General features: G+C 37.1%; 1 protein-coding gene across 1 annotated transcript in view; it reads right to left on the bottom strand.

Moving 5' to 3' along the window:
- LOC128876645 (protein sickie) overlaps positions 1-27428 on the bottom strand; it is a 209691-nt gene that overhangs the window by 76165 nt on the left and 106098 nt on the right. The window contains exons 6-9 of the mRNA XM_054123172.1: positions 25203-25359; positions 22814-24407; positions 21125-21492; positions 10870-11143 (exon numbers count right to left, since the gene is read on the bottom strand). Of these exons, the coding sequence (XP_053979147.1) occupies positions 10870-11143; positions 21125-21492; positions 22814-24407; positions 25203-25359 (2393 nt within the window). The remainder of the gene's footprint in view (positions 1-10869; positions 11144-21124; positions 21493-22813; positions 24408-25202; positions 25360-27428) is intronic.

Raw genomic sequence — 27428 nt, 5'->3', positions numbered from 1 at the left:
TATTTCGTTACCTTTTATTTCGGATATAGTGAAAGTAATCTTCAAAACAATATGCGACAAAAATAATTTAAAATAGAGCTTATTTACGTTCTGTTGGAATAAATATTTACAAATCAGCAAGACTGATTGCCATGGGAAAAAAGAAATTAATTAGCCTCTTTTCTAGATCACTTTCAGTCCATTTACACGAGTATATACAAGGAGAAAATGTACACTCTGTTTCTGTCAACGATAATTTATTATCCCTGACGGAATATCAAAATTGATAGTCTTTACGGAGCGTTGATTAATGCAGCTATTAGTGCGTTCAGATAATCAACTGGAAAGAGTAGTCGTAGTAATCAGTTGGCGTTTTAGATTGTAACATTTTCTCCGTTTCATTGAAAATTACTGTTCGTTAGCGACGATTAGAGTTCCGGTAATGAGCAAGAATTATTTGTTCGCTGTCTGATATTACTGTGGAAATATTTTCTTTTACACTTTCTTTTTATTTTCATTTGCTTTTAAATGATATTTAATTTCATTTCTGTGTTACAACTAAATTTCCTTAATTTTCATACTGTTCCTTCTGTACATTAAGATTGCTTGCCAAAAATTTCTTTCTTGCAAAAAGGAGGAAAGTACTATTTACTTACATGCATCAAACAGCTAATTGTACGAACCTGAATATATCTTAAAATACCTTTAAATATATTATAAGTAATATATCTTTCAATATTTTGTATCACTGATTACTTTCTTTGAAAAGAATAATTTGTTACATTATCAACCTTTTATGTTCTTATTATTAGACTTATTGTCATTAACAGTTAATTATATATACTACATAGTCATGGTCTTATTGCAATTTAAATTCATTTTGTGTTAATATTAAGTAATTATGTTTTACTAATTTCGTCTTTTTAATTTAAATGCATACCTAACGCTTGATAATCCTTTTAGATTGTTTATTATTTTGATTTTCTCTTATGTAAAATATTTCTTGCATCCATTCCAAAAGCCATTACTCTATATTCTCTACTAGCTTCCACTGTTATTCCTTATTCTACCTATTCATCGATCGAAAAAAGGTGTTACTAATTTAAGAGTGGTTTTGGGCATTTATAGAAACACCTCATGATTTCTAGCGTTTATCACGCAACGACCATTCGCGACCGAAGGAAATGTAATAATAGTTTGCAACACGCATAGCACTTAAGGGGGAATTCTCGTTCGACGAATCATAAAAAGGCGATACATATCTGCAAATACTTATGCATTACAGCTACTGAAAGTAATGTTTGTCAAAGGGTTAATCGACAAGCTACGTGTGTTTTAATTTTAGTATTCAACTTACGAACACCTACTGTAATTTGTTTATTTATGTATCATCAAATTACATTCTTTGTGTATGATTCTGGTTAGAGTACTTGTATAGATTATGATTTTAGTGTATCGATATGTCTAGAATGAATAGAACTACAGTAGAACATCCATTATGTGAACACAATTAGTTCACATAATGGATGTGACAAAAGTGTTCAGATATGAGAATTTTCACACGATGGAATAACAAGTAGTTGGCATTTTATTTGTCTTAACAATTAAAACAAAATAAAATGAAACGAATACAATTTAATTTTAATTAACAAAATACAAAATAAGTTAATAAAAATACGTAAATACAAAATACAAAATTCAATTAACAAGATAAAAAATAAGAAAGAAACAATATTGTTCGATCTTTCTACTTTTTAACAAAATTAAAGAATCGAATTCTATGGATATGAAACTTTTTGGCAGCTAAATCACATAATTTGTTCCATATAACTTTGTACAGTATCGAGTTCCTTTTAGCCTCCAAATCGTCTAAATCTTTTTTTAAACACAGTGAATGCTTCGAAGTGAGATATTCTTCGGTTATACTCTGAACAGTTTTTAATACCATATTTATGGTTTTTTTTTCCATATTGGTAAATCATAGATATTACATCGTATTTATATACCATTCGTGTTTAATTAAAAACCAAAATTCTACAGATCCTTCTGGAGAACCTTTTAGTTAATAATTTCGCAATTGCATCAGATAAAACTCTACAAATTTAATTTACGTTTTTTAAATACGGTTCCATGTGCATAAATATGAAGAAATTTCTAATATCCGACTTTTCTACATTATTTGTTACATTAAATTTCAGAATATTAATCGAAAAACGAAATGTCGAAACACAGCGAGATTTTAAAGTTCCGTGAAATCTCTGTTTGCTGTGGTCGGTGTACCGAGTGGAACTCTTCTAATTACGAGGACAGCGGTGGAAACAATGAGATCCAGGACACCCAACGTGGCTCATAATCAGCTAGCACAAGCGTGTTATCAATGGGAAGCAGAAACAACGCGAAGGTACCTCGAAGCAAGAGGGTAATTCCCTTCGACGATGGCTACCAGATCTGGCCACTTTTCAAATATTATTTCAAACAGTACTTTACTATTCTATTTTCATTTCGTGGCTAATTAATTTTGTAAATACAAAGTGGTACGATATTTTTTGCAATAACTTTGAAAGTACTATTTACAATTCTATTTATTCGTAATTACAAGTTTTCGATATCTATTAAGGGGTTAGTCGCAGCCAGGCAAATGAAAACGGAAACTTTCTTGTGTTTCTTGTAAGGTATTAAATGATACTTTTTAGTATTTTAATTCGCCAAAAAAATGTTGTATTTCATAGGTTTCATATTAGTAAATTTATCGCACGCTAAACAAATGTTGCAATAAACGAAACATGTGATAATCCGATAGGAGAATATCGGAATAACACGATAGTAATGTTTCCCAATTAAATTTATTTAACTCATTCAGACCTAGTGTCCACAATTGAGGACACAAAATTTAAAATTTGTCCTTATTCGTGCACATTGACGAAAAACTAGTTTTCCTCAAAAACTACCCTATTAGGATTTCTTTTTACTTGTCCCATACTAATTTTAGTCCAAGTTAATCCTGAAAATTAAATGACATTAGTAGGAGAAAAATACCAATTTAGGTCTAAAAGGGTTAAAGACTATGTTTTTTGGTAATAAAATAAACCTGCCAGAATGGTCGCTATGGAAATGACCATAATCTTTAGTGGAAATGATTCCGTACCATTCGTGTTTGATTAACAATCAAAATTCTGAAGTTCTTCGTGGAAGACTCTTTATATCATAATTGGCTATAGTCAACATTAATCATAAATTCTTAACCCTGAAAATTGAATTACATTACTACGAAAAAAAAAAAAAGATAAATCAGATCTGGAAGGGTTAAATTAGAATTAATTTTTTGTTGCAGCTCCTTGTGCCACCTTCGAGTATCGAAAAACTACAATTTTCACAAGTTTATCTCGACGTTTTGTTCTGTCGTGCACGAATGTCTTTGTTTTGTAGCCGAAATATTTTCTGAAAATTCTTCTCAAGATCTGATGGTAACGGAGACGGGTCGAAGAGAGACGGTCAAAGGGCGCAAACGAGACGATAGAAAGAGAACGGTTATTATTTCACCCGGCAGATATCGATTCCATTCGACGACCTGCCGTGACCCGCCTGCATAACTCACGGCGACGCGTATACTAATCCTTCCTCTCTTTCTTCCCGATCCGTGCGTCCGTCTTCGTTCGCCCCCGACGATGCCGTCCAGGGACTCCTCGCGCGTCTCGTCGACGCGCCGTTTCCGTTCAGAAGCGTTGTTTACGTCCACCTGGAAAATTTGACAAATTCGCCGTCCCGGGAGATCGAACGAGAACGGCCGAGGAAAAAGCGAAGGAAACCCCGACGATACGGAAGCAAAACGATAAAATATGGAGGAACGCGCCGAGGGGAGATTGGGAATTGATACCTCGATCCCCCGAGCTTTTCTCCATAGTAACCTCTAGGGTGAATAGTCGAAAACTATGTTTTCGAAGGCGAATAAGTTTTCGTGGTCACGTCGTGTTGAAACTTGGTAAAATTTCGGTTTACCTTCGAATACGATTTTAACTCATAAATTCAAAGAGCTACTTGCGTGATTTTTATACTTATTAGACCAGAGGTTCCCAAACTTATTTGTCCTACCGCCCCCTTTCCAGAAATAATACTACTTAGCGCCTCCTGGAAATTAAATTTTTAAAAATTTTAATAGCAATTAACACGAAATATATATGTATCGATGTTTCTACCTTTTTTCGTAAAATATAGCAAAGGAAGGTGTAAATTGGAAACGTTGATCTTTGAAATTATGAAATTATTTATTGAACTCGGAATAGAATGTAATGCAAAAAGAAGTTAAAACATTCGAAATCGTCTTAATGAGAAGGTCGAACCTATCTATTACTGGTCAGCCAGTAATAGATGGTAATAAAAAGAGACGTTGCTAATTAAATGATTACTTATGTTGTTTATAATATAACCTAAAGTAGATGGTCTTCAAAATAGTTAATTATTCATGTTTATGACTATAATCAAAAAACGTGATGTAGGCATGAAACGAAGCTTTCTTCGAGTTGACGATATGGAGTACATATGTACATATGTAGATTAAGGAGCCTATCCTATTAAGGGCAATCGATGTTGGGCACAGAATAGGTACTGACATTCATATTAACACTGACGTCAGCCTTTTTCGGTTAACTACAGTTTTCATCTAATTATTTTTGTACTTATTTTCTATACATCCAATTTAACCTTATTTACTTTATTTTGATAAGGAAACATTCAAATTCCAGCCATAGAAAGCTCTCTTAAATTCTAACATTATTTTAACCATGATTAATCCGACGATTCATTGTTCATAAGGATGATGCAACATTAAAAGCCAATAGGATACTATTAACGGATAAATAAAAATTATAAAGATTGGTGTTGAAAAGTTGACCAACAAAATTTGGATGAAATGGTAATTTATCTATGTAGTTCTTTAATTTCCAAACTTAAAATTGAAATAAATTATGTAATTAAATTCTTCAACATCATATTTCCTAATGTATCATTTAATCTGCGATTGTATGCCAACAAGTGTACCGTAGTTTTTACAATTACCCTAATGTAAATAATGCTAATTTATTTTTGTAGTTCTTTAATTCGCAAACTTAAAGTTGAAATCAATTATGTAATTAAATTCTTCAACATCATATTTCCTAATTTATCATTTAATCTGCGATTGTATGCCAACAAGTGTACTGTAGTTTTTACAATTACGCTAATGTAAATAATCTTTAGATACGTAAATATATCGTTACTTCTTTTCAATATTTATTTTGATTTTTAAACGTATCCTTTACATTAGGGTACAGACAAGTAAAACAAAAATAGAAGCTAAACGTAGTTATATCTAACAAGATAAGCTGTACTGACCACCAGCACTGCATAGATGAAAAGTAAATTTCAATTTTTGTAAGCTTTTTATTCAACGTTCCCAACTAAAGAATTAATCAGTTAATTACATACGAGGCATAGCTATACTCTTGAAATTCTAATCAATAATTTAGAGGACGTGTTCCTAATACAAATGATCCTGTTGCCATTTTGTATATCGTCTGTTTTGTATATCGTTAAGGAGTAACAATGGTTTCGGACGATGCATTATTCATTTGAATAATGACCACTTAAAAACGATACCTGAATAATAAGTAAATGGACGACTTAATAGTTCGAGTACCATCGACCTGTTTACTTTTGCAATCCACCGGAAGTGCTGTTTTCTTGGAAGTACGTCAAAAGAAATCGAGACACCCTCCCAAGAGAGTATTGTTTTCAGCCGTCGAAACATTTGATAAACCGTCGAAGCATTTGATAAACCGTCGAGTTTTAAGGCGGCTAGAGAGGAAAACGACAAGTATGACAGGAATATCGACGAAGGAGTCCCTCAATGGAGGATAAGGATTCCAGTAAGAAAAGAAAATAAAGTGACGCGGAAAGTGGATGGGGGTGGAAACTCGGAAAAGCTCTAAGAAACGTCGACACAACGAATCGAACGACGATGCCAGCGAGTTCGTTGGTTCCTTTCTTTTTTATTCTCCCTTTGGTACGACTTGGAAAGTTGCTCCCAGATATCTCGGATGTTCTGGAAGTTTCTCATTCATCGAGTGAGACACGCGGGCAACGTACGCCGTCGCAAGAAACGTCGAAGGAGTTTAGTTTGTCGAAAGAATCTGAAAATTTATATATTTTTTATTACATTTTCGTGCTAGTATTAACAACGGATCGTTGAGGTTCTCCCGATGAAAAAGAGTTCAAACACGACCTCGTTTGGATTACTTTTGCTTACACGATATCGCGGTTACTTTCAAATCATTGTCAATTACATGTAGTTGAAAGTAAACCGAATATAGTCGTGTTTGGGCTCATTCGAATCAGGAAAACCTCGCCGATCCATGAATAATACTTTCGTAAACGTATAATAAGAAATAGAAAAAACTGTAAAATAATCGGAGACACTAGAATCGAATGACAACGCTAACGAGTCGTTTGTTTTCTCTTGCTTTTGTTCCGTGTCTGGTACGACGAGTGCGACTTGGTAAGTTGGTCAGAGATATCTCAGGTGTTCTCTAAGCCTCTCATTCATCGGGTGGGTGGCGCAGACTGCTCGCATACGAGACATAACCGAACTGTCGACAGCGTACAGCGTCCCACCGATGCGCCGAAGCAACAGAGAAAAAGGGGAGGACACGGTGAATGGGGCTGTTAGGGAAAAGGGGGTCAAACGTGTACGATGCAAACATGCAGTGGTACATCGGTGCAACGCACGCCGTATATTAAAGCTGGGAATAAAGGGGGAGAAAATGAACGAGCGAAATGTACGCGAAGCGAGTGAAATTGGAATAGGGGGATTGTTAGACTTTTCATTGAAATCTATTACAAAAATGAATCTCGTGAGAAATGAACGCTGTTTCTATGAGTTTACATTTCGAACGGTTCAGTCTGTTTCTATTAAGAAAGAAAAAATATATATATATACGTTGAATCGAGTATATCTGTCACGTACGAATAAACTGTAAATATTAACAAATTTCGTTTTGTCATTCTCTATAAGGTGATACTTTTTATAAATTCGATTGTTCGACTGTCGTTTCTTTTACTTTAAGACAATAGCAACAGGATCAGACCACTACGAAATCTCAGGAAAAAGGTCCTCTAAGTTTTCAATTTTTACCTATGAAACTAAACGTGTCGGATGAATAAACTGTATATATAAAAGAGTTTCGTCTCGTCATCCCCTATAAGCTGATATTTTTTTCAAATTCGATTGTACGACCGTTGTTTCCTGTTTCTTTAAGTCATCGGTAACAGGATCAGACCACCACGAGGTCTCGGGAAAAAGGTCTTCTGAGTTTTCAATTTTTACTTTTGTAACTAAATGTCCTACGAATAAATTGTAAATATAAAAAAAAATCATCTTGTCATTCTCTACAAGAAGATATTTTTAAATAATTCATTCGACGAATTAAAAATTTCGTCCACTTGCGTTGGGCTACGGATCTCATTTCGTTATTAGCTTCTGATGTACACCTACGCTCATAAATATGTACGTGGACATTTTCTCAATTGAAATAAATATACAAAGATGTATAAAGAAAATTACGAATCTATTAATGTCGCTAATGAATATCACTCATGTATTCGTATATACGTTTTGTTGCATCATGTAATATATTTCTCCAATTATTTATTTAATAGCAAAAATTGTACTCTAACATTAAAAATCAATTTAATTTTCTTTCCATTAATGTATCCGCTATGTGTTTCTAAAATTTCTTCGACCAATCTTGACGCTCTAGCTATCAATTCTTTCATTGTATCCGAAGTAATATTATTTATTTTATTTTTTCGTATCTCGTAAATGTTTTTTCACATGTTTGCACTATCGGAATTCTATCGTACTTTCTAGACGAAAACAAAATTCTATCATAAAAATTTGAAGTCATCGGTTGCGGAGCTCACATTCTTGTGGAATTCGATGTACAGGGAAAAACGATCAGCCCGTTCGCCACGGTTTCTTGAATCCAAACCTCGATAATTGTTGAACAGTCGATGGGTTCCGAACGACCGACGATGGGATACCCCATGGATCACCCGGCACGTAATAATTATTCAAGAAGGATTACGTGCACTCGCGTAATTATTCAATAACCGTGTGCGCTCTCTGTGAAACGTACATCGACGACGCACAATCGCGAACGTGAGTTGGAGCGCAAACAAATTTCATACATACGTACGCGTGCGTCAGCTGTTCCAGCAGCTGCCACATACTGGGTGGTGTGTTTTAAATGCTCCCAAAATCGAATTACCATAGGAATCGAATTAAAGACCACCGATCGATCCGGCTCGACATCGAAAGTTTATTTAGTCAATTTCTTGCGGAATGGTGGAGTTGTTTGATTAGGCCAGAAATTGACCAAGTTTTTGCAAATATTAGTTTAGCTATCTCTATTGAAATTTTCATCTTTATCACATTAATCTGCTTACTGTCCGAAGAAGTTGATATCAATTAAAAGCTATGTAGTGTATACTTATCGAAAAAGATCTGTTAAAATTTACATTGAAATTATATAAACTGTAACATGAAACGACGTATTCTTCGAATGTGTTCCTCGTATTACTTACTTCAACCACGAATCACACATAATATATACCGGTGTTCGAATACTTTTACGAGGGACTGTACAGATGTAATTCGCATTGTTTCACCTCGTTACCGTTTGTTTCGTGCGGATGGATTCACCCGCAACTCTGATTTAGGCTTAATTAATTTTCGCCGATGTTTATCACGCAATTCGATGTCAACTAACGTTCAATGAAACCTAATTGGCACACCCACCGAACTGGCACGAAGTCATGTTAATCGTCGAATGATAATGAACAAGCGACCGACGGATTACTTTAATTAAGGATGATGGAGTGCGCGAATAACTAGTCAAAAGCCTAGCGTTCGTTCCGAGCTTGATCAAAGTCAAAGCGATGCGCGCTTTCGTTGATATCGAGAGAATCGCTGATACTGTTTAATGAACCGCGATGTTCGGCTTTTTTCTTGATGATTTTTCAGTTAACAAAATAAAAACAGGATCTTTGATGTTCGTGCGGAAGGAATTATTTCAAATTAATTCGGTCTGCATCGTTATGCAAATTAAACGTCAGTGCTTAATAAACTTCGATCTTCCCATGGATCTTTTCTATGAAAAAATATGTTAGTGGACCGCCATGGAATAAAATTAAATTATTGCAATTGTTTGTAACTTTTAAAACTATTCCTGTAAAAGACGCGTGTATGCGCTTCGAAAGTTTTAATTCAATTTACATTGCTTTATACTTTTTCATTGCAACTTTGACATGTTGTTTACTAACGTTACGCGCAAAGATAAACTTATTACTAATTTATAAAGAGTTGTGTTTAGTAGAAACGAGGTATCTATATCAGAGATAAATTAATCTTAAGATACAATAAACTATAATTTTCTGGTATAGCGTAGGAGAATGCAATTATTAATTAGCAAATTTTTCTTATGATATAAATATAATTTTTTAGAGTCCCAAATAATTATTTGTCGTATGATATATGTTAAGAGTTATTATTTTCTGCGATATAATAATAGCATTCTTAAATATATTTGCAAAAAATTTAATAGACTAATTGTATCGCCAACGAATTTGTTTTTATCGAATTTCTGTTTGGACATAATATATAATACTAGAGGGTTACGAAATACAAATTGAAAATAGTAAAAATAGAAGTTTGAGAACGTGTTTAAAAAAATCTAAATTGTTTTGGGTAACTGCAATGAAATTGTTTCGATCGAATTCCTGTTTGGGTATATTGTGGATTAAATTGTTGCGGAGGTCAAGAATTGTTAAATATGTAAAAGTATTTACGGCTTATACGTGGCGTTATAAAGTTCTATTGAGATTTCTATGTTTGATACAGTCGATATTAATTTATAACACGAACATAGAATAGATATCGAGAGGTTCTCTGACATTTCTGATTTGATCAAAACTGTTCATGTTATGTAAATGGGAAACAGAGCTTCGATTTAATTATGCATGTACATCAATTATCCCATAATTCAATTAATCCCATAAATAGGACCGTGATAGTATCATCGCACTCTAAACGTTCGCAAATAAATCAGAATTGTCAAATGTCATTCTCTCTTTAAATTCTCCATAGTTATCCATGATTTAAATCATCTAGAATTTTTTGCCTAAATTGTACGCGAGCTCAATGAAATTAAGAATCCACTTTTGAACTGAGTTATAACCCTTGGCCCTCGACCAAGGTTCCATACAATAAATAGTCGATATATATATATTGGAAAAGTCTATAAGAATACTCAGCTGAAAAACAATGTTAATCTGAGATTTAAAAGCGTTTACAAAAAAAATGTTAAAATAACGATAAATTTAAAATGGTAAAGATCACATAATCACCTTACCAATAACACTGTTTTTCAGCTGTACTTTCGCATAAGCAGTAAGTATGTAATCCAGCTGTAACCTGGACGTAACCGTCTACATTACAAAGCATTAAAGAAACTTGAATCAATTACAATGAATCTATTTAATATAGCTACCACATTCGCAACGCTGTCCACATATTTGACTCGGCCGTATCTTGGTCGAGAGTTGCAATTTCTATGACCATTGCAGCACAATATATTCGAGGAGATTGTACCATTATCAGTCAGAGCCACTAGCCAACCTCTCTAGCACTGCTCGTTAGTCTGACATACAAGAAGCCAAGTTTACGAGACGCGAACCGTTTGTTAGCGAAACTATGCAGCGGCTTTAAGCAACTCGCCAGCGTGCATACTATGTAGAGCCGCGGTTCGTTTCAACGACGAACAGCAACGACGAAATATCGATTTAGGTAAGTTCGCTGACCTTGTGATGAGAGGAATGGCCCGTGTGATTGGCTGAGGTGTGATTTCCGGCGGGAAGAGATGCCAGGTCCTCGATGGTTAACTCTGCTAAGGCGTCGTTGCCACCGCTGCAACCGCCTAGCAAGCCACCTGCAATGACGCCGCCGCTTCCTGGACTGCCCCCGATGCAACCTCCATCCGACCTTACAACGTTCGCAGAGGGTCTCTTCTGCACCCTCCTCGAGGTCACCAGTTCCTTCACCCCGGACAACTCTCGCCTCGAACCGCCCACGTATCTGAAAAAGAGCACGTTTCAGCCTTGTTATTTGTTTACCTTCGAACCCAGCGAACTGTGCAAAATATTGGATGAAAAAGTATCGAGCAGCTTTACACTCGGATTACTGCATTATCCTTGCGGATCAATGACGCTGCTTTAAGGGACTAAAACACTGTGTTAGGAAACGGGGTCTAGTAAACAAGTCCTCAGATTGTAATTCTTTTTGTATTACTTTCATTAACGATAAACCTACCGACGTTCGTTTGTAACTATTTCTATCGTGATGCTTCTTAACTCTTTGACGAGTAAGCATTTTTGGAAAATACGCACGGTTTACGAGTAAGCTTTGTTCCATAACGTAAACAATACTTTATTTCGTATATATGTAAAGAAAATGTCACCTTATAGGGAATGACAAAACGAAACTTTTTTTACAGTTACAGATCATTCATACGACGTTTAGTTACAGAGATAAAAATTAAAAACTTAAAAGACCTTTTTCCTGAAATCTCGTAGTGGTCTGATTCTGTCGTCTTAAAGAAAAAAGAAAACAACGGTCGAACAATCGAAATTAAAAAAAAAAAATATCACCTTATAGAGAATGACAAAACGAAACTTTTTTATAACTACAGTTTATTCATACAACATTTAATTACAGAGATAACAATTTTAAACATAGAAGATCTTTTTCCTAAAATACAATTTTTCCAACGAACTTTTGAATTTTTATTTTTGAAACTAAGCATCCTATGAATAAACTGTAAATATACAAAAGTTTTGTTTCGTCATCCCCTATAAGCTGATATTTTTGAAAAATTGATTTAACGAACATAAACAAAATTTCTCGGAACCCATTTCTCGAGGATATATATGTATATATATATATATATATATATATATATATATATAATGCTTCACAGTCAAAGGGTTAACTGTAGGAAAAAATAAAGTCGATATCTTTATTAGTCTCTGAGAGAACAGCTTGTAATATTGCATACATCGCGTGATCAAACCAAAGTAAAATCAACGTTCCACGAGAAAACTTGGAACACCCTCAAGGTCCTTTAAAATAAACCTCACGAAACTGTACCGCACGTGAAAAAATATGTTCAGCGAAGCAAATTAAAATTAGATTAAGATCCAGGATTGCGATCGTTAAGCTGACGGGACAGACTCGGCGCGTCTAGGACGTTCGCTAATTAACTCGTAAGTAGTGTAAGTCAACGTTGGAACGACCGATCGTTGGTGGATGCTTTTTCTTTATTATGTATTTTGACACGCCACGGCCAGTAACAGATTCGCTGACGCGAATCCTGGGAAGTCTCGTGGAATCGTGTCATTAATAATTCACGAATCACGCGCGCAGGATTAGGATTACAGCGCTTACGTGAGCACCTCGCGGCTGAAAGACTTTCGCCCGTCAATGCGATTAAAGCGCCTGGCTTATTACCACGCTTTCCCGACATTTCTTTTCCAGTCATTCACGCGTGACGTAGTGTTACAGGCATGTTAACTTCGTCGGAAATATGCGTAAAATTTTAATTCTCACAATTTTAATTCTTATCATTTCTATAGTTTTAATTCTCTTCATCTTTACAATTACAATTCTTGACATTTTAATCATTTTTATAACTATACGTCTTATAATTAGTACATTATTATTTTTCATAATTCTCATAATTTACAAAATACAAGGCACGTAATAATAATTACGGAACAAGAATTTTGTTTAACCACTCGTTAACCTCCTTTTCATGTTTCTCTTGGTATCTTTTTCATATTTGTCATTTTAACAAGAATAATTAATGTATGGAATGTTATAACATTTCTCGCGATAAATAATTTCCTCGTTATATCATAGCTTACCAATTCGATAAACTAAAGAGGACTAAAAAATATGAATATAAATTGTGAAACGCTTTCAATAAAATGCTCAAAAAGACGTCGTACGTTGATTAACAAAATTTCTTGAAATTGAAACGCTTGCTATTATAATTTTATTTATTTTAATTCTATTCACACCAAAGTAATTTTGTAAGGAATGAACTTCTGAGCGTGCAGAGCACACGAGGATAAAAATTGTTTCAAGAGCGGAATTTAATTTAATATACATCTCTATTACCGTCGAAAAACTTTTCAATTACGTTAAGGGCACTAGCATCGTTTCGTACTATGCACAGGGAAGAAGGAAGCTGCGTGGTTCTCCTCTTATTTTCCATTTCGTTAGATGAAATTCATACATTGCCATTAACTTTTTCTTTCGCTTCAACCTCGACTATGTTTCACAACTTTCTTAATTAAATGTTATAAATTCGTGTAATGTGGTTAGAATTATTTTTTTTTTTCAGTATAAATAAAATTTAGCGGCTCTGTTTGTTTTCTGTGTTACATCATTAAAATTTAAAATATTGTTCTGATTATATCATTACGATTGTATGATTTAACATGTCTGTTTTCCTGTGTTGTCTGTTGTCCGTTTTCTGTGTCACGACACATTCGTTTCAACATTGCCATTGTTTCCTACCACTCCCAATTTTTCTTATTGTTTTCGCTAATTTCAAGTTGTCGCAACGACATACGACATTCAACATTACTTGGAGGCTAGCAATTCGTTTTATTTTATAATGAAAGTATCAACCTGTCGCGAAACATGCATCTCAACATTGCCATTATTTCCTACCACTCCCAATTTTTCTTATTGTTTACGCTAATTTCAAGTTGTCGCAACGACATAGAATATTCAACATTCCTCGACGGCTCTCCAAGTGTCAACTCGTTAAGAAACTATAGGTGTACTTCTCAAGACAATCATTCATTCTAATTGCAATAGAAACTTTCTCTGCGCGTAGCTTTCTCAATTCTCAACTATTCGCAAAGCTACCCGACATCCATCATTCCACCTACGACAGAACATTAATTCCAAGTTGTTTCCGTGTTCAAGTATGAATTTTACGGTGGATGCTTTTCTATACAAGCCTCTCGTTCAACCACCGCTAATTATTTATACATTTCTGAAAAACAATTGCGTATATTCTTAATGATAAGCCTATTATTCTTGATATTATTATTATTCTTGATTCATGTTTTTGTACTCTATTTCGAAATTGTTTGGTTGTATTGTATCGTATCGTATTTCATATATTATAATGTAAACGTATATATGTACTGATAATATGCACAGCTATGTGCGTATTGCTAATAATTCCGTAGGGGGTTTAATAGCTTTAATAAAAAAAAAAAAAAAGTATGAATTCATGAACAACACCTTTAGCCAAACATAAACATCCAATCTCATCTAATTCTCCTTCGCTTCGTACTTCTTTGACTGTCATCTTCTCTCAAACATCCAATCACGTCCAATTTTCTTTTGTTATTCGTTCCATCGATTCTCAATTTTTCTCGAATTTGCCTCTAATATCAATCAATGTTCCTTCGCTACTTACTCCTTTGACTGTCAACGTTTCCAGAGTTCGCACCAATCACCCAAACAAAATCCACCGTGCGCAAGCCAAGTCGAGAAGAAACCTCCTGATCGTTATCATTCCAAGCCTCGCGATCCCACCCGTGCAACCGAACGAAGCGTAAAAATTTACCCTAAACGTGCGTTCCGAAGTCGCGATGGTCCTGTCGGTCTGGTACTTCACTCGGACGACGTTCTCAACGCGTGCACTCGTAGCCTCGCGACGTAGCCCGTCGACGTACACTTATTTCGCGTAAATCCGTGGAAACGTCGCTGGCCAAAGCCGCGCCGAGCCGCTTACGAGAGAACAGGAACGCGATGAAGAGCAGCCGGCTCCTCCGTCCCCGGAGAACTATCGCTAACCACGACTTCCACGTCGTTCGTGCACGTATCCGTACGATTTCGTTGGTCGCGACGACGCTCCCCCACCCTTCGACCACCTACGCGCCACGAACGGGTCTCCCCGTCGAACCGACCCCCGAGAACAACCCTCCGCGCCCTCCGCCAACCTTCGCGCAAGAACCACCCTCGGTGGCGCCTTAAGCTACCCTGGCAGGTTGCGCCACGTCGCCGGCAGATATCGCGCCAGGGAAACCCTGTTCTCCTCGGGATCGATCGACGTGACGTCACGTTTACTCCACGCAAGCGTCGTGCCAATCTCGCTTCACGTCGTCTCACCGACGACACGCGCCGTCGGCGTCGTCTTCCTCTGGATGGCGTCTTCGTCTCTGATCCCTTGTTCGCGAGGTCTTTGCTCCGAACTCTTCTGTTTACTTCTTTCTTCGATTCCTTCGTCGCTAAATGACGAGACAACCGTGGAGTTTTTAGTATTTCTGAAAACTATTGCTCGATACACAGATCCCATGTAGCTCTGCATAGAAATTCTTCGTTCTTGGATAGAAGGTTTATTATTCTTTCTGTGAAATATGATTACATCGAGATATAAGAGAGTCGAAGCATTCAGAGCAGTTATCGAAAGAGACGTTCACCCGAATTTTCACTCAAGTTTTGGTATTTATTATAATCGCTAGACTGCGGAAGTTTATGCGTTTACGGCAAATAAAAATATGAAAAAATGTACAAGGTGGAGCGGTGCTACTCGAGGAAAACTACAGACAAGAGAAATAAGAAATGGCAGGTAGTGGGGGTGTGGGGTGTGGGTTTGACTTTATCTTCGATAGGTTTGGACCGTATCAACATTAATAACGATATGAAAACTGGATGTGTTAACCTGATAGAACAGTAGTAGCATTTAGAATGTTTATCAATTTATGCCTTTTTGACATAGTCTTTACCCTAAAGTTCTATCTGTCTATTAAATTTACTCTTCTTCAAATAATCATTGAGAAGTATGGATCGCCCTTATTGATCGAGAAAGTCGATGAGAATTTCTTTCATGAAACATTATTATTATCACGCTTAGTATACGCAAACTTAACAAATTCAAATTTTTAACAAGCATACGTAAAGAGTGCAACTTCTATGACATCCCAGAACATAATAGTGGCGAGTTATTCGTTTTCAACTTATCCTTGCATTTTTCCATCGGAGTATCTCTATTCTCTACACGAGGAAGCAGGTGTCGCGAAGTTCACGGTACCTATGGCTAAATCGATAGTAGACCGGTGGAGGATCGCGATATAGTTGAGTTAATTAACGATACACTCTTTTCTTACCTATACAGTCAGTCCCATAAGTATTCGTACCTTTTATGTCTGTTGAAGAAATTTTTCATTATAAATATATACCTGTGTAAAATGTATTTACTTACTTATTTAAAATAAAACACTTGTTTGCGAACATCGAACCTATCGTATAATTAAATTTCTTCAGTAGACGTAGATGATACGAATACTTGTGGAACTGATTGTATACCTATTGAAAGTAGAAAGCATTACAAATATTAATCGATTCAATTTTAATTTGGCATAGAATATATGAGATAAAACGTAGATAACGTACGTAATCGAATTATTTGTAAGAATATTACAAGTCACTACTTTATCGCCTAAATCTACATTGTTAATCAAGTAAATCGGGTTCTAAACTATTAAACGCGTGTAACCAAATTATTAAAACTTGGCATTTTCACCGCAAACAAATAGTGATTCGCACGCAACGATACATCGTTGCTCGGCATTCAAACAGTTAATATCAAGAAATAGAAAATAATCGAACATTCTTCAAGTCCTTCGTTAGATTGTTTACCTTGAGCAAAATAAAGTGGATTATTTACATTGCATCAAAGATTTTGAAACGAGACGTTGAAACATGAATTGTGGTATAAAAAAGTAGAGGGTGTGGGTTGGGTTATCACCCCCGAGTATTAAAGTACGAGACGCCGGCAAGTCGTAAACGTTTAAAATTTTATGAATATTCTATCCCAACGACTGGCTAAATCTGTTGCAAAAATTAACGATCGTATTACGACAATTTGTGGGATACAACATTCTCAAGGGATTACCATTTAAACGCACCGTGCTATGAAAAGCTGCCGTTTGTGCTGCGGTGATTTATGAAACAATTAAAAGGATCGAGTGTGCTATTACAACCCGTTGTTAAAGACTTATGGCAGTTCCGTGAGAAATAATTTCGCGGGGTAGCCGGGACAACTGCATCGAACGAGTGGAAATCGTGGTCCAAATTAATAGAAAATAATAATATTTTTATTATTAATTATATTAAGTTGTCCCGAAAGTTTCTTTCGCGAGTTGCATTCAATTATTTGATGTGGTCGTGTTTATATAAATAGAGAATGTAATTTCATAGATATTCATGGTGTAACAGTAACGGAGCAAAATGAATCGTGCACGATTCAGTAATGTAACATAAAACATAAAATATTGTACATGTATTACTTATTAATAAAGCGAAAGAAACTTTTGGGACAGCCTACTGTTACATTCCAGAAATATCCTTCTGCTCGATGCGATTTCTTTCGATTGAAAGAATAATAGAGCGACGCGTCTAAAAGTATTCGATGTACTCGATTCTATTTATTTTCTTCCGAGAGCTCTCTCGAAACCCAGTTTGAGAAATCCAGGCGTAGATTACCAGTCGACAGAAATGTTTCCTGCGGTATATTTGAAAATAGGCAAGGTGTGAGTTCCCTAGTCTTCTGGTTACCATCCCGATGAATGGAAAGGACAATACTAAACGTCACTGACAAAGGACAAAGACGCTTATCTTCCTGTGTACGGCTACGTCCAATGCGACGTCTCCCTAGCTTAAATTGATTTCTCGCTCTGTTGCTTGCTCATTCACGATTGTTCGATGCTAAGGACGAACGCACACGGCGCTCCAATCCCGTGGAGTTTCCAAGTATTTACTGTCAAACTCAACATCGAACGTATTTATGCAACCGATTGTACGCTATCATTTTTTTAAGAACGTATGGCAGGTACAATCGCAGACAATTGCGAACGAAATCTTAATTAATCGAATGTCTTTGTAATTATGACATTTAAATAAACAAATTTATAGTTATAAACTCGTTTCCAATGTCAAATTTCGGATTTAACACGAATTTTTTGCTCCTTTATAACGAAACTCTTAATATTTTTAATCGGTAATGAAACTGTTGGCATTGAAAATTCCTTGAATTCAACTTCAAATAATAAAAACACATCATTTTTCTTGTACCTAAAATTAATGATATAAATTATTTAAAGACCGAATAACGAAAAACGCGAATATTCTTTCAATGATTTCGTGTAGTGATTCTCATAGGTGTGCTTTAGACGTTAAACTTCGCTTTTTTACTTCTGTGTCTAAATTCATCCCATAGCGTTCGAATGGAATTAATAATAATTGCAACGATTCGAATTATAGACGAAATTTGTTAGAACACCATAGGGCTAGAAAGAGAAAACTAAAGAGGCAGTATTTTCCGAATGCTTGGAAATTCATAATTACGCAGTACGTACGCGGTTTAATATCCACCCCGGCAACCGAAATTCCATGTACGTAGTTTCTATTCGCTATGTAAAACCAGTAATTAAACAGAACTCGAGGGCAGTTCATACGGTTCCATGCTGAAGCAGTAATTTAATTTATAAATTGTATTAAGGTGAAAATGAAGTAATAATAGAAATAATTTCTTGCAATTAATTTATCTTACTAGATTCGTTAATTATTAATACGCCAGATTATAGTTGTAGAAAAATCATATTGTTTTGAAAATGTATTTAATCAATGTAACGAGTCGATTTTTGCAATAAAAAAAACTGTAATTCTTCTATTACCATAATTAACGAACGATACTTAAATGGAATTAATAAAATACTATTTAATTGGCGGATATATAAAAGAAATTACAGCAAAGATAACCGATATAACAAAATATTATTTATTTTTTTTTTTGGGAAGAAATAAACATTAGAAATTATACAACTACTTCTTTTTATGTTATTTAATAAGGCTTCCCACGCGGCAGCCACGTTCGTAATTTTTACAACAGACGTATTATTTTTCCATACTTGAAACATGTATCAATATATAGAAAAAATCGCATTGAACAAAACAAATGATTTTTCGTTTGTAACATCGTACATTGTAAGAAGTGATCTGAAATGATCTAAATAAAAAACTGAAGCTTTCCGAACATGTAATTAATTGATTTCTAAAGGACAACTATTTCACGCGTTCAAGATGGCGTAACTTCTTGAAATACCAAGACGAAGGAGAGAGCGAACGATAATGTATTCAAAGGTTGCCCCAGGATTCGTAATCGTCGGAATATGCTCTCTCAGGGCTGGCCTTCTTTGTTGTGCCCTCGCCTCGTTTTGCGGGGTTCTCAATGATGGCAGCGGGATGCGGAGGGTCGAGCCCTCGAGATGGGGGGCGAGAATATTGAATTTCCGAAAAGCGCGTCGGGTTTCAAGCGGATGATACGCAGCTTGGTTATGCCAAAAGAGTTAGCTGCTGCTGGAGAGGGACCAGATTATGCCTCAGGCTGTTTCGTGCGTTACGGAAACACCGATGTTCAGGTGGTCTAGGGGTGGGTTCTGTTGGCCTAGCGCAGAGGGTGAGAAATCACTTTGTGTTGAAAGGCCGCGCGCTACTTCGGGGAACGTTTTAAGAAAAATTGTAGAAAGATAGCGAAAGATAGTAAAGAGGAGTCGAACTGTTGTATGGAAACGACTGCTAGCTCTTGACAATTCATTTAGTCACTTGTGTTAATTTTAATAAGATTATTGACTTTGTTTACACAGAAAATCAACTCGTAGTCTCGAAGCTGAATCTCAATTATTATTTATTATTTCACAAAATTTCTTGATAATTCTTTTCTGTGACGTGTTCATAAATTGTACTTTCCATACGTTTGAACAGATATTTAAAAACAACGAATAACTCGACTGAATAAAGATTCTTTCGTGAGTACCCAACTGCATATGGCTCTTTAATGAATTTAATCGATCGCGTTAAGTTAGACTAGGTAAAAAGAAGCTTGTTGTCCGATTTATTTCATTTTCCATGTTACAGAGGTTGCTATTGAAAATGTATTTAATTTTACGGGGAATCGTTTCCAAGAGAATCATCTTCGAAAGATAAGCCAATGCGATGTAACCCTTTGACTGTGAAGGGCGTATTAGAATCGTTAACTTTCCATTCCCTCTGAATTATTGTCAATGGCACAATCAAAGCTTCCCTACGAACGTGCCCTATATTCGTGCGCACGTTGCGGTACAGTTTCTTACCTAGAGGGGCTGGCTCGTAATATAGGACATTTGCGAGAAATTATTGTCGTTCGTCCAATATAGTTTTACATGCACGGCACGTACAAAGGAAATCAAATGAGATTGAATAGTTGAATCAGTTGGATGGGACAGCCTACGCTTCAACGAGATTCTATTCGACCGGGACGAATCCAAATTCAATGCAGTGAATCTAATCGAGATGATCACCACTGACCTACTTCCGTACCTTCCCCTCTTTCTACCTGTCTTCTTTTCTTTCCGCGAAGGTTTTAATCTACGATATCGTCGGTCAATGGCAAAAGCTGTATCGATATTAAATCTTTGGATTTCATTACGTGGCCGGATTCTAATTTCATTTCTACACTCGGGCTCGATTAAATTCTGCGGCGCCCCTCTGTACAATTAAAAATTTAGAAAGTTATTTTAATTGTGGTTCATCGTGTCCCCAAAGGGTTTACATGTCTTCCGTTCCCATCTCCCAACTCCGAATAATACATTTTTCTTTTGGCTTTTCCTTTAGAACGGGCCTTCGTTTTCGAGATATTTTCGTTTAAAGTTTTCGGTACGTCTTCTTAAGAAATGTGTAACGAAAGCATCTAGCGAGGTTCGTTGCGTCAGTTGGTAGAATATCAGGTTGTAACGCTGCTGGCCCGGGTTCCAATCTCGGCGGGATGTTGCTTTCTGTTTTCGATTTTATACCATAGAAATATACTGTTTATATATTATCTACTACATAGTGTATATTATATATTACCTTACGGATATCGTAAGGTTGAAATTAATTGCAAGATATCATCGATGTACTCGGTACACCGAATATTAATGTTCCATCGAAACTTACCTCTCGTGATCGTGGCCGTAAGAAGGATTGATTCTGCGCGCGTACAAGGAAGCACCGCCCTCGGACATGTAACCGTCGCACAAGTCAGACAGAGTTCTGCTACCGACGCTCATACCGCCACGAAGAACCTCTCCGTCGCTGAGGTAGCCAGAGGCGACGTCGATGTCCGCGTAATCGTGACCGACATGATGATGGGAAGAAGAATGAAGAATCGTGTACTGTCTCGCGGTTGTCCTGCTCGGCAAGGTCTGAAGGGCCCTTGCGCCTGGCGTGTAGCCGCGGAGCAGAGGCTGCATGGGCTTCACTGTCATCTCGGCCTCGTCGTCCGCCATGGAACCTCCAGCGCAACTTGAACTTTCAGACAGGACCTGTAAACGGGCATGAATTAATACTTGACTCGATGCCAACGCGGAAAGTTATTACTAGACTGCGGTTTTTATGCATTTATGACTGGCACGAATATGGAAAGCGCTAGCTAAACGCATCCAGAATGTGTTGCACTTATCAACGAATAAGTAAGCGAGAATATCTGGCATCGTGAATCTTTTTGCCATTAATTAGACGTAATCATAAAAGCAGGAAGATTTAGAGATATTAAAATGCGATACGCGTCGCCGACGAATAATATCGCAACTACGTTTATATTTTTATTCGTTCATGGAACAGATGAAAGGGAAGATTTTTAAATACGTGGATATATTTTGTAGGTACTTCGAGTTTCAAGTACTAATATTTTAACTATTATTAAGTTATTTGCACTGTACATGTTTATGGGTACGTTATGTGTTGTATTCCTACATATTGATCGTTACTCGGGAGTTGACGAAGCACAGTACAAGCACTACAAACTAGAGGCACAGTATAAGTATACAACCAGTAGCGACAATGATAAAATGAAATAATCAATTGAAAACGTATACGATTGTTCTAATTTAAGAGACACCAACTAAGGCATTTATGAACTACTTATAAGGTATTATAAATTTATTTTGAAACATGCATATATGAAAATCTCAATGACGTATATCTGCGCCATCCGAAGCCGACATGTTAACATTACTACGAATAACAGAAAACTGTACAGAATTCCTTTTGGTGGTAACGAGAATGCATTGTTACAAATTGTAATTATAATTCATCAAGATTATCAACCTTTTGACGAGCAAGCACTTTTGGAAAATGCAGACGGTCTACGAGTAAGCTTTGCACCGTAACATAAACAATATTTTATTTTTTATATATAATTGAGTGCATACTTTAATACATAAACTAGTAAGAAATTGTATACATGTTATTTATTTAATAATTACATTACATGTATCGTATATCATATTCTCATTTTTAAGTAGTAATGGAATCTAAAAATTTGTTACGTTATTATTTGATGAAATATTTGAAACAGCAAAATATGATGCATTGTATCAGATGAGTATTATTAATAAAATTACTATTAATAAAAATTATTATTTAATACCTTAAAAAACACACACACACACAAGAAAGTGTCCGTTTTCATTTTCCTGACTGCGACTAACCCCTTGAACAAAATCGTTTAAAAATAAAAAAAAAAAAAGATCCAAATCTTCAGTCCATTCTCAACCTATCAACACTTCCAATCTGTTCAAAGCACGATGCATGAAATTTTCACCGCAGCAAACAATCGTAACGATACCAAACGAAGGTACTAACCTTCTCCATTTGTTCGAAGGTCGTGTCAATCTTTCTATTGGGTATAGTTTTAATCTCGCTGCCACTCTCGCTGCTCGGCCTATAAATAACGCTACTGTCGCTGGAGTTGCTTTGACCGGTGCTGTTCGAGTTGCTGTGCGAGCTCTCGGACATCAGATCCGAAATACTTGGCATCGGTGACACCATTGCAACCGTGCTGGGATCGAGCTTGCGATGCAAAACGTCTGCCTTCAATTTGGTGGGCGTCGGTACGCCCGGTATGTTGTTTTCCTTCGGTGGTTTCGAAGTGCCTTTCACCAAGGCCGTGGGCTTCGGAATGCTGGATCCAGGACTGATCCCGGAACCATTCAAAGGAGAACCTTGCAACGGGCTGTTCATTCCTGGAAGCTGCTTGCTGGCACCAAAGTTCAATCCATTCGAAACCTGGCCCTGAGAGGGAACGGTGTTTCCGTAACTCGCCGTAACGCTCGGCCCGGTGGAACCTTCATGAACGATGTTCATCTTTCTGTCAGCCATTTCTTCCGGATTGTTGACGGAAGAAGTAGGCGTTTGCTTCTCGTTTGGGTTACCTACTTCCTGCGCATCGTTGGGACCCTTGGCTTTTGCTATTATATTTTTATTTTGCTGCTTGGACGGGCTGGCGTCCAACGTTCCCAAATGATTGTTCGAGTGAACACTTTCAACGATGGCTTTCTGCTTGGCCATCGTTGACTTTTCCTCCAACAAATTCGCCTGATTCATAGACAACGTGTGATCGATGCTTGATATGTTTTCGTAGGTCACGGAGACCTCTTCCTGATCGGACTGCTTGATCATTCCGTTCGTATTGCTCGTTAACCCCTTCTGCGGTATCAGATCTTTGTTCACTCCGTTCGGTGGAATCTTCATGTTCTGCAGGTGAATCTTCGCGTCCGATATCTTCCCTGGCAGCTCCATCTTGGGCCTGGCCGACGGTTGCATCGACTCGTTCTTCGGACCGGCAACGTTCTTCGTCTCCTGCGACGCGATTTGCTTGGAGCCCGACGTCAACACCGACGTATTCGACTTTTGCAGCTGAACCGCCGGCTGTTGCTTCAACAGATCTTGCAGATTCGAGGATTTTTTATCCGTAGCCAGCTTCGCACCCACGCCGCCGACTTTGCCGGCCGACTTGACATCTTCCAACGGCGGATTATAACAACCCAACTTGTCTGGCGTGGCTTTCGTCCGCGCGATTTTGCTTTGCGCTTTGCTTTGCTCTTTCCTCGCGGTCTTCGGGCTCGCCTGTTTCGCCGGCTTCGTGGACTGCAACTTCGATTTCAAAGCGCGGCTCTTCGGCGACTCCACTTGAACCCTGCTCTGATCGCACAGCGACGTCGAACTGTCGGAGTGCTCCGATTTCGCGGAGGAGAACCCCGACGAGCTGGAAGTCCTCTTCGACACGCCCGACGAAGCTTTACCGCGATCTTGGTTTTTCTCTTTGTTATTGAAAAGCTTGAATTTGTCCAGGACAGAGTTCTTATTTTGCTGAGTCGGCGGTGGCCCCGTGCTGGTGTATGGCGATGCTTGCGTGGTCCTTGCGCCGCTGGATTTCCCTACCGTCGACGCTCGAGGGCTGAAACGTTTCATGTGCATTCATTACTTCGACCTTCGTGGAAATTATATTATTGTTCCATAATGTATCGGATTGTCCGGACAGTTCGTGGTAATTTTCGATGGACAGGATCAGAGGACGAGTTCGAATATAAGCTAAATGACTATTATCGACCGTATAAGAATTTAAAGGGTAAAACCACTCTAGAGGCAGAAAAAGGACCTAAATTTGACGATTCATTTTGGGAGTGCGACAAATGGAATAGAATTTCTTTTCAGAGAGTTTATTTAACACGTATCGAAGAACGAAAAACAATTATTTTATTGTAGATCGTTAATTTTTTGTAGAACTAACTTATCCATTGTTATAAAATGCTGGTTGTTTTCTTAGTTTTTCTGGTTGGAATGTAAAGCTTGTTTCACAATTTCTTCGATAAAATAGAGACTCCCTTACTTTATTTACACTAGTTAACCAACTCAACAAAATGTTCCTCGGCAAAATGTTTTTTGCGAAACAAATAGTATTTCAGTTACTATAATTTCATGTAGGCGAAGAGAAATGTTAGGTGTTGAGTACCGAATATCGAAACTATCGAAAATAATTCTATATACTCCGAACTATAGATTTTACTTTAATTATGCACTTTAAAGAAGTTGTAGCACAGGAAAATTTATGTGTAATTTAAGAATTCCAAGACGTGAATCTCGTAAGGAATAATCAAAATATGACGGTAATTTAGGAAAAATTTCTTCAAATTGTTTGGTAAACTACTGGTACTTATTCTTGAATCGTAATTGAACGGATATAATTATTTACCTCGGCGTAGTAGCTGCAGGTTGTCTATTGGTTGAATTCTGATTTCTAGGCTGAGGTATAAATGACAGCCCGCCTTGGAGCGTCTGCTGTTGGCTTGGACTCGTGCTTCTTGAGCTATTAGCACTTCCGATACCACCGTTTCCGTGTTTTAAACCGCCTGGAACAGGAAAATGATCGTACATTTTAACTACCGAACTATTAGATAACTACTAAAATTCTCTGCGATAAAACGGATAATCTTAGCAAAGTCTTTACAAGAAAGAATAGGTAAGTCCAAAAAAGGATTTAGAAAAGAGAACAAAAATATCTTCAATTCGTTCGTTACGAATATTATAAAATAGTTCGATGTCAAAAGAAATGAATGAAACAATCCAATTTAGTCCACCTTCCTACAAGCTTGATTTGATCTCTGTCAAGCAACCGTTACAAGCTTATCTGCAACATTTAATTGAACGGACGACGATAAACGCTCATAAATATCCCCCGTCATCCTTTTCTATTACGTTTGTGCTGCCATTGGCCGCGACTCAATAAAACGATGATCTGTTGGCTCATTAAGCAAATACAGTCGTAACGCTGTACCAGCTCAAACTCCTTAGCTGTGTCTGGGAAGTATACGCTGTTTGTAGACAAAATAAACCACGAGTACGGTACACGCACGTGATAGCGTGCATTTACCACGCAAGGAGATTAATTCCCCGCTGCTCGTTCCTCAATCTGTCACTACTGTGATCGCAGACGTGCTTTCCACCCAGCAATTCGCGTTATCGTGGGACAAAGTTGCACCGTATCGTTGTCGTGTTAATAGATAATCTCCCAATCAAAGCATGCACGTTTTGCAATAGGTTGCATACGAGTCATATAGAGACAAATCATCGTTAGAAAATTTGTTGGATTTGGACTTGTATCAGAAATGAAAATAAGAAATAATTATTTGAAAATAATTTATTAAGAGCTGTTTGTTTCGATACAGTTATACTTTTTTTTTTTTAAATTTCAAATTTAACAGTAGCCATACTGGTAGTTAATTTGTGTACTAGAACAACTTGTGTATCGTGTACAAGAACTCTGCGAATAACTAAATAGAAAAGTAATGGTTCGAAGAAGGAAATCGATAGACGAATGATCGCAGTAACGAGAAAATTTTAGAACAGATTGTACAGCGCATCTAAATTAGCGCAACGAAGATCTCTCGATAAGTCCACAGCTAGATCGCGGAACAGCTGTATTATCTCGATTCACGCTACTGCCAGCTGGCTGGAATTATGCAATTTATTGCCCGCGTCTATGTTCATGCTGATTTGTAATTAGTGGGGAAACAGAGTGATTTATTTTCGAGGCATTCGTGCAAATTCACGCGAAAAAAAAAATACAAAAATTGTCTGTTGAACGACTTTGTGCCAACGAACCTTAGGAAACTTGTTAAAATAATCTAGAATTCTTTTTTAATAAATACTGACTATTGTAATATATCTCCCAAACATTTTCACAACCAGTCCCAATCAATATTCATAAGCTCGATGGTGTGTTATACAACAAACGATCAACCTTAACGATCCAATCGCGTTCAATCCATAATTCAGAGCCACGCATATTGTTGCCGTTTGGGAACAATCCAGATCCATGAATTTAATGGCATAATCGCAGCAACGCCGTGGCAGCTTTTCCCGCGGTGAATTGCATTAAGGGCCACGGAGCATCCGTAAATCAATTCCACTGTCTTCTTAAATTAATTCGGCCACGTTGGTCTCACGTTCGATCCTCGTTCGTCGCTGTAATCACATCACCCGCGATCGTTCTTCATTGGCACCGATGCTGACAGTTATTCGTTTTAACAACGACAACCCAATTCGTTCTGGTCGGCTCAATTGTCAGCGTACCGTGACACGAATCAAGCCAACGCGAGATAAACGACGGTGTGATCCGAGCTGAGAAGTTTCATGTTGTTGGGGATCTATGATGTTTGATTTTATATGAAACGTATTAAATACTAAAACTACTGACGACATAAGCCAACCTATTGTACATGTGGGTATAACTTTCATCTAAATCCAGTCACTGTTCACACTTTGTTTCGCAATATTTGATCCGCCATTTTGAATTTATGAATTCTGAATGCAGGTTTGGAAACAGCGCCTCCAAAAACCCATGTATACCAAATTTCATTCAAATCCATTCACTTTTCGCATTTTGTGCCGCCATGTTGGATCCGCCATTTTGAATTTC

This window comes from Hylaeus volcanicus, chromosome 1 (assembly GCF_026283585.1).
Source record: "Hylaeus volcanicus isolate JK05 chromosome 1, UHH_iyHylVolc1.0_haploid, whole genome shotgun sequence".
NCBI classification, from domain to species: domain Eukaryota; kingdom Metazoa; phylum Arthropoda; class Insecta; order Hymenoptera; family Colletidae; genus Hylaeus; species Hylaeus volcanicus.
Note: the sequence above shows the minus strand (reverse complement) of the source record. Positions and strands in the feature narration are given on the sequence as shown.